Source organism: Entelurus aequoreus, linkage group LG06, assembly GCF_033978785.1.
Source record: "Entelurus aequoreus isolate RoL-2023_Sb linkage group LG06, RoL_Eaeq_v1.1, whole genome shotgun sequence".
NCBI classification, from domain to species: domain Eukaryota; kingdom Metazoa; phylum Chordata; class Actinopteri; order Syngnathiformes; family Syngnathidae; genus Entelurus; species Entelurus aequoreus.
This window is the reverse complement of record NC_084736.1, coordinates 9,555,816-9,565,071: the sequence shown is the minus strand read 5'-3', so window position 1 is coordinate 9,565,071 and position 9,256 is coordinate 9,555,816. Positions and strand designations below refer to the sequence as shown.

The following is a 9,256-nucleotide window of genomic DNA, read 5'->3' as shown; positions in this document are numbered from 1 at the left end:
TTCAATTGCGATTCTTGGGGTGAGGATTTGATTCATAATCAATTCTCGATTCAAACTGAATTTTGCAATGTGTTATTTGGTATAGTAATAATAATAACACCTTAACAAAACGGCTTACAGGTTACAAAACCTATTTTTTGTTGCTGACATAAGCATCGAGATGGCCACCCTAACAAGGCCACCGGTCTTGATAATATTCCCTCCAGATTCCTCAGGGACTCTGCCTCCATCATTGCCCCGATCATCACGCACATAATAAACCTATCAATTACACAAGGCCAAGTACCAAAAGATTTTAAGATAGCAAGAGTAACTCCCCTCTTTAAAAAAGGAAGCAAATTGGAACCTGGCAACTACCGACCTGTTTCTATTCTCAGCTCCATTTCGAAAGTAATGGAGAAAATAGTTTATGAACAGGTCGATAGTTACCTTGCCACTAATAAACTCATGTACAAATTCCAATCCGGCTTCAGAACTAACCACTCCACTGACACATGCCTTCTCTATCTGACCGACCACATCAAACATGAGGTGGACGCGGGCAAATACTGCGGCATGGTCATGCTGGACCTTCAGAAGGCCTTTGACACCGTTAACCACGCTATACTGTTGGATAAGCTCAGAGCAATCGGATTTAACAAAACCTCTTGGAGCTGGATGCAGTCTTACTTGGAGGGGAGGGAGCAGGTGGTAGAGGTGAACGGCACCGTGTCCCCCCCCCTCTCGGTGAACTGTGGAGTCCCCCAAGGCAGTATATTGGGACCTTTACTGTTCCTAATATACATAAACGACATGTCATCGGCATGTGACTGTGAATTGTTTTTGTTTGCGGATGACTCTGCCCTGCTGGTATCCGGCAAGGACAAGTCACAGGTGGAGAAAATCCTCAGTGCTGAGCTCTGTAGAATTTGCACCTGGCTCGCTGACAACAAGCTATCCATCCACTTGGGTAAAACAGAATCCATCCTGTTTGGGTCCCACATCAAACTTAAGAGAGTCAATCACTTCACCATAAAAGTAGGTGACAGTGTCATCACCAGGAAAGATGAGGTCACCTACCTAGGTTCCATTCTAGAGGCTAACCTTTCCTGTGATAAAATGGCAACCAAGGTAATCAAAAAGGTTAACCAACGAACGAGATTTCTCTACAGAATTTCCTCTCTGGTCAACAAAAGCACCTTGAGGATTCTGGCGGGAACTCTCGTTCAACCCTTTTTCGATTACGCATGCACCTCCTGGTACCCTAGCACCTCCAAAACCCTCAAATCTAAACTCCAAACATCTCAGAACAAGCTAGTCAGGTTACTTCTAGACCTCCACCCCAGATCCCACCTCACTCCTACCCACTTCTCTAAAGTGGGCTGGCTCAAGGTGGAGGACAGAGTTAAACAACTTGCACTGAGCCTAGTCTATAAAATCCGCTACACCTCCCTGATACCGAAGTACATGTCAAACTACTTCCTTAACGTAAATGACCGCCATAACCACAACACCAGGGGGTGCTCCACTAACCACGTTAAACCCAGATTCCGAACTAACAAAGGTCTTAACTCATTCTCTTTCTATGCCACATCAATGTGGAATGCGCTCCCAACAGGTATAAAAGAAAGGGCATCTCTATCCTCCTTCAAAACCGCTATAAAAGTTCACCTCCAGGCAGCTACAACCCTAAACTAACACCCTCCCCGGATTGCTAATAATCAAATGTAAACAATCAAATGCAGATTCTTTTTCTTATGCCTTCTGATCTCTCTCTCTCTCTCTCTCTCTCTCTCTCTATGTCCACTACTTGATGTCCATACCCCCCCCCCCACCCCACCCCCCCTCCACACTCCTGATTGTAAATAATGTAAATAATTCAATGTGATTATCTTGTGTGATGACTGTATTATGATGATAGTATATATGATAGTATATATCTGTATCATGAATCAATTTAAGTGGACCCCGACTTAAACAAGTTGAAAAACTTATTCGGGTGTTACCATTTAGTGGTCAATTGTACGGAATATGTACTTCACTGTGCAACCTACTAATAAAAATCTCAATCAATCAATCAATCAATCAAAAAAATAATAATAATAATTTGTCGAAAAAATAAACAAATTTGATTTTATAAATTATTTATCAATTTACAATCGAGATGATTAAGAATCGCGATTCACATGTGATAAAACTTTTTTTTTTTTAGCACCCCTAATTATTATATACAGTACTATAGTTTGTAAAAATAACAATAAATACTTAAATATCTGTTTGTCACCTGGACTTACGATTTCAAAGCAACTTATCCATCAATTTGTACGTACAAAAATCAAATAACCGAATGCATAGGCAATAATATAATAATTATACTTGTATATTCTTACATTCACTGTTACAAGCGGCCCTCTGAGGGCAGCCATGACTGCGATGTGGCCCTCCATGAAAAGAAGTTCGACACTGTAGGGGATTGCAGCTGCAAAACAACACTCATGCACAACCTGTCAATCAAAAATTATGGCGGTGTGGTTGCCGTGGCAATGCCATGGCTTTCAAAGTTTGCAGTGACCTATTGTTGGAAAAGTTCCAAAATGCCACAGAGGAATAAAAGCGCCGGCATTATGTGAAAAATAAAACGCTAAAAGTAATGTAAATAATGAATTGATATATATATATATGGATGAAATAATATAAATATAAGGACATTCACAAACAGAACATGCCAGACTAAAGAGTACATTAACGCTAAGAAACGCATGTTTATTTTGTACACTCATGAATACAAATACAGTACAATGAATGACTGACAGCATCAAATATTATAATTATCTGTTTAAATATATAATAATAAATAGGCTCTTTAACAGGACATACATAGAAATAACACATACATATCAATCCAAGAGAAAAGGAATGCCAGTGAGTGCAAAATGAGAATGTTCCTATTTGGGGAAAATGGATCCTTTGAGAAGAAAATTGTTTGTGCTGCACGTAATCACACAACAAAACACCCAAAGTAGATAATTGAGGTAGCATGCATGCACGTAGCGGAACACATAAAATATATAGAGATTTTTCTTTTCATTTCAAGTGGCCATCACTTCACATCTTTTTAATCTGCAGAAAATAAGCAAATATATTTTTTAAAGAATCCACGTGAAAATGCTGAAGTGCATTGAGGAACACATTCACGTAAACCTGGGATTATAATGACACCAAAAGAAACATGCTGTTAAATGTGCAAAATATTTCAAGAAAAACCAAGACTAGTTGTGTTTTTCTACTCAAGTTTGCGCATCAAAACAAACAATCTATAGTCTGGTCCGCATGCACGACACAAGAAGTCCGAAAACACAGTGTAAACACGATCGTTCAGTAGGAAATTGTACAAAAAAAGTAAAGCGCTATTTTACATATGGTCAGTTTTATGGTCTTTTTGTACACAATCCTATGAAATTGCAGCAATGATGCAAGTAGTGCATAAAAGTGCAGGTGACGGCTAAGGCAAAAGGTGAAAACACTTGAGTCAATTGTGCTAGCTTCACTATAGTAAAATAAATACTGCGAGATGGTTGACTCTTTTAACCTGCGGTCCACATCTATTTCTTTATATGTCACTTATAGGTGTTGCCTTGTCTGACCCTCGCTTTCGAATATTTGTGCTTAAAAACATGTTTAAAAAAAGTTAAACATAAATAAATAAAAAGAAAAGAGGCTCAGCTACTTTCTTATAATAGATTTGGTCAAGTGAAAAAAACAAAACAAATGCTAATCAAAGGTACAATGTATTGATGAAAAATCTTAATAAAAATAAAAATGTTGTTATATATTACAAATACATAAACAAATAATTGATAATAAAAATCTATAATATATGAAGATTTGAAAATAACATACAGATAAAAAAATCAATAAAATTAAAGGTGCAGTGTAAAAAATATAAAATAAAGATTAAGAACCATAGAACAGAAAAAATTAAACATAAGAAATAAAACAATAAGAAAATCAGAGACATGGAAGTAAGTTAAATATAACAAACAAAAAATAAGAATTTAAAAAAAAAACTAAAACAAGTGAAAAAAACAACAAATAAATGCTAATCAAAGGTACAATGCATTGATAAAAAAAAATAATAAAAATGTATATACATTTTATTATATATTACAAATACATAAACAAATAATTGATAATAGAAATCTATAATACATTATTTGAAAACAAAATAACATACAGATAAAAAATCAATAAAATCAAAGGTGCAATGTAAAAAAATAATATAAAATAAAGATTAGAACCGTAGAACAGAAAAAATGTAACAGATAAGAAATAAAACAATAACAAAATCAGAGACACGGAAGTAAGTTAAATAAAACAAACAAAAAATAAGACTTAAAAAAAAAAAAAAAAAAAAAAACAAGTGAAAAAAACAACAAATAAATGCTAATCAAAGGTACAATGGATTGATAAAAAATAATAAAAATGTATATACATTTTATTATATATTACAAATACATAAACAAATAATTGATAATAAAAATCTATAATACATGATTTGAAAACAAAAATAACATACAGATAAAAAAATCAATAAAATCAAAGGTGCAATGTAAAAAATAATATAAAATAAAGATTAGAAACATAGAACAAAAAAAAATTAAACAAATAAAAAATAAAACAATAAGAACATCAGAGACACAAAAGTAGGTTAAAAAAACCCAATAAAAAATAACCAAACTAAAACAAGTGAAAAATGCTAATCAAAGGAACATAGTATTGATAAAAAATCTTAATAAAAAAATGTATATACATTTTATTATATATTACAAATACATAAACAAATAATTGATAGTAAAAATCTATAATATATGATGAAGATTTGAAAACAAAAATAGAATAACACAGATAAATCAATAAAATCAAAGGCGCAGTGTAAAAAATAATATAAAATAAAATAAAGATTAGCAACATAGAACATAAATGAAACAATAAGAAAATCAGAGACACGAAAGTAGGTTAAATAAAAATATAAGACTTTTTTTTTTTTTAAACCAAAATAAAACACAAAAATAAGACACTTGTAAAATAATGAAGTCAGGTGCAATGAATATAAAAAGAAATACGACATAAAAAGAGCGAGAAAAAATAGAAATATTAAATTGATTGAATCCATTATTTCTTCTCTGTAAAAAATGCCATCCTAGATTGTTTTCCACCCGGGAGGTTTTTTTTCCCCCTCCAGCACACAATGATGTCCAACATACTGTCGTAATAAGCATGCAATGACTTTGTCTCCATTGGTTTGTCATGACTCCTTAGGGGAGGTCTATGTTCTAGTGTGCTGTGCATGACTCCATGACATTATATCCAATATATGTTGGCAAATAGAGTAAGGCAAACTGTGAGCTTGGGATGAATCCAGAGGCGCGCCAAGGGATGAAAACACACACCAATTAAGGGGGGCTCATGGGGGGATTTTCATATTCTCATCAAGACGGACAAAAGCCTCCAGCTGGTCAGGTGGGGTGCTGAAAGGGCAAATTGAGGGTCACCGTGGCCTCCCTGGGCTCCTTCGCCCGTCTATTTGTCATCTCGCACTCGTTCTGCCGCACGTTCTCCTCGTTCATCTGCGACACCTCCGTGGACGCCGCCTCGAACCCCGGCACGGTATTGGCCACGTGCACCACGTGCACCTTGTTGCGACCGTTCTTGCTGAGGATGCAGCTGAACACCTTCTTGAAGCCCTTGCGGAAATGCTTGGAGACGAGCGCGTAGACGATGGGGTTGACGCAGGAGTTGGCGTAGGCCATGCAGTGCGACAGCAGCCTGAAGGCGTAGGTCACCTGGTTGAAGGGGAAGTCGCCGTACAGGTAGCACAGGATGACCACGTGGTAGGGCAGCCAGCAGATGCAGAAGAGCACCGTGACGATGATGATCATCTTGGTCACTTTGCGCTTGGCCCTCTTGGACTCCGACATGCCGTCCAGGGGGTCCACGGCCGTCCACAGGTACTTGATGGTGCGCGTGTACGACAGGCTGACGATCAGCACCGGGATGACGTAACCGAAGAGAAAAGTGCACGTGTCCAGCACCTTGCGGTCACGCTCCTCCCAGCCGGGGATACACACCGTGCTGTTGGCGAAGTCAATCAGGTCGTAGTAGCTCAGGTAAGGGCCCGCGAAAACCAAGGACAGGCCCCAGATGATAACCATGGCGACCACCGCGTTGCACGGCGTCCTCAGCTCTCTGGAGCGCAGCGGGTAGCGGATGGCCAAGTACCTGCAAGCCAAATCAGACACTAGAATATAGATACAATTACATTTAATGATTTAAATTTATATCAACTCAAATTTTGTAAAATACTTGAAAAAAATAAGAATAATAAAAAATTAAAGCTGCAGGCAGCGATGGACGGGACCAACTTTGAGGGCTCATAAAATCCAAACCGGAGCAGTAATTAAAACTCTTTCATCAACTTTTAATCAGAAGGTTTCAATCTCTCTCCTGTGCTAATTTGAATCCGACACAACAAACACGCTCAGAGGACATAATGTATGAAAAAAGGTGACTGTTTTTACACAACTTTTGTTTTGAAGGGGGAATTGCAAACTTCCTGTTGATTTTTGCTGGGGGTTGTCAGTGTATGAAATATAGGTCTAAGTGAGACCTACATAGAGGTTTTTGTTTCATGTCTCTACGACATTCCTACTGGGAGTCGCAGGCAGTTCTGTCTGTGTTTTCTTCCTAGGGGGCGCTAAAGCGCAATTTTGAGTTTTGGGGTTTGGTTTTTTGATTAGATCGCAATTTTCGCCAGTCCTGATGTGTGTGTCCAATTTTTTGGACACACAGTTTTGAAGCATGTTAAGGGGGTCAAATTACAGCTCAAAGAGGCAGCGGTATAATAATAAAACGCTAGAAATACAATAGGGTCCTCTATCTATCTATCTATCTATCTATCTATCTATCTATCTATCTATCTATCTATCTATATTATTATACGTCCACAGTTTCCAAAAACAATTTGAAATGTAGACTCGTCATACCACAGACCATTTTTCCACTTTGCATCAGTCCATCTTAGATGAGGTCGGGCCCAGCAAAGCTGGCTGCGTTTCTGGGTGTTGTTGATAATATTATTATTATATGTCCACAGTTTCCAAAATAATTTGAAATGTGGACTCGTCATACCACAGAACATTTTTCCACTTTGCATCAATCCATCTTAGACGAGGTCGGGCCCAGCGAAACTGGCTGCGTTTCTGGGTGTTGTTGATAAATGGCTTTTGCTTTCCATAGTAGAGTTTTAACTTGTACTTACAGATGTAGCGATGGACTGTAGTTACTGACAGTGAATTTCTGAAGTGTTCCTGAGCCCATGTGGTGATGTCCTTTACACGCTGATGTCGCTTTTTGATCCAGTACCGCCTGAGGGATTGAAGGTCACGGGCATTCAATGTTACGTGCAGTGATTTCTCCAGATTTTCTTAATCTTTTGATTATATTATGGACCGTAGATGGTGAAATCCCCAAATTCCTTGCGATAGCTCGTTGAGAAATGTTGTTCTTAAACTGTTCGACAATTTGCTCACTCATTTGTTCACAAAGTGGTGCCCCTCGCCCCATCCTTGTTTGTGAATGACTGAGCATTTCGTGGAAGCTGCTTTTACACCCAATCATGGCACCCACCTGTTCCCAATGAGCCTGTTCACCTGTGGGATGTTCCAAATAAGTGTTTGATGAGCATTCCTCAACTTTCTCAGTCTTTTTTTGCCACCTGTGCCAGCTTTTTTGAAACATGTTGCAGGCATCAAATTCCAAATGAGCTAATATTTGCAAAAAATAACGTTTTTCCAGTTAAGTATCTTGTCTTTGCAGTCTATTCAATAGAATATAGGTTGAAAAGGATTTGCAAATCATTGTATTCTGTTTTTATTTACCATTTACACAACGTGCCAACTTCACTGGTTTTGGGTTCTGTAATTAATAGTTGATTATTACTATTATTTTGATTATAGTATTGAATATATGTAGGCAGATAATTTCAATCCCAATATGTATACATATTTAAATTTGATTGTTTAAAAAAAAAAATATATATATAAATATAATAATTTAATTTAATTGTTATCCTTGCCTATATTTAACATGGAGTACTGATTCAAATGCAAGCAAAAAAAGCCCATATATATTGCATAGTATATGCAATATATGCATTTTGCATCAAAGCACAAGTCGTGTTTTGCGCGCGCATACCTGTCCACAGAGACGGCGGCGAGCGTGAAGCTGCTGGCGTACATGGTGAGGTTGATGAAGAAGTGCACGGCCTTGCACATGAAGGAGCCGAAGACCCATCCGTCCAGCGAGTAGATGGTGGCTTGGAAGGGCACGCAGAAGATGATGAAGAAGAAGTCGGCCACGCTCAGGTTGAGGATGAACAGGTTGGTGGTGTTGTAGCCCACCTGGCCGCTGCGCAGCAGCACCGCCAGGACCAGGCTGTTGCCCACCGTGCCCAGCAGGAAGATAAGCGAGAAGACCACCGACACGATGACGCTGGTGGGGTTCAGCTGGTAGCTTTCCGAGGCGTTGACCTGCACGCTTGACTTGGCCAAATCCTCCATGTCGGACATTTTTCGTCACGTCTGGAACGACAAATGGCAATAGTTCACTCCTAACGTGCTTCACAACACTTGAACACCTATGTGTCAAAGTCAAGGCCCGCGGGCCAGATCCAGATCCACCTTCAGAAATTTCTGAAGATGAACGGGGAGAACAGGGGGTTTCAAGCCAGGTGGGAGGCAGAGTACATGTTCACTGAGGTAAAAGGCAAACCTGTGTGTCTTCTGTGTGGAGAAAGTGTGGCTGTAATGAAATAATTTAATCTAAGAAGGCACTATGAAACGTCTAAGAAAGACAAAGACAAGAATATGGACACGGAACAAAGGCTGCAGAAGGTGGAAGAATTAAAACAAGGTCTTAAGTAGGGATGATGTTTGATAAGAAATTATCGAGTTCGAGCCCATTATCGAATCCTCTTATCGAACCGATTCCTTATTGATTCTCTTATCGAATCCAGATAGGTTGTTGTATATGGAAAAAAACACATTTGGTTTAACAAAAGCTCACTTTTATTTTATAAAAAAAAAATTAAATAAAATAAATATTGACTGTTACCCCCTAAGAAAAAATTTAAAAAAATAATAATAAAAATATTGACTGTTGTTACCCAAAGTATATTAAGTGGGATTTTTCAGAAAAACAAATACCGTAATTTCCGGAC

General features: G+C 38.0%; 1 protein-coding gene across 1 annotated transcript; it reads right to left on the bottom strand.

Annotated features, from left to right (window-relative positions):
• Positions 1-5,398: 5,398 nt before the first annotated feature.
• Positions 5,399-8,606, bottom strand: LOC133651431 (galanin receptor 2b). The gene is made up of 2 exons (XM_062049383.1): positions 8,233-8,606; positions 5,399-6,258 (listed from the first exon to the last, which is right to left on the bottom strand). The coding sequence occupies exons 1-2, from the start codon at positions 8,604-8,606 to the stop codon at positions 5,496-5,498; spliced, it is 1,137 nt and encodes a 378-aa protein (XP_061905367.1). The 3' UTR covers positions 5,399-5,495.
• Positions 8,607-9,256: the final 650 nt, after the last annotated feature.

Coding starts and splice junctions, on each gene's coding strand:
- LOC133651431 (XM_062049383.1), bottom strand. CDS start 8,606: ATGTCCGACATGGAGGATTTGGCCAAGTCAAGCGTGCAGGTCAACGCC. Junction 6,259..8,232: donor GCCGCCGTCTCTGTGGACAG/GTATGCGCGCGC, acceptor TTTGGCTTGCAG/GTACTTGGCCATCCGCTACC.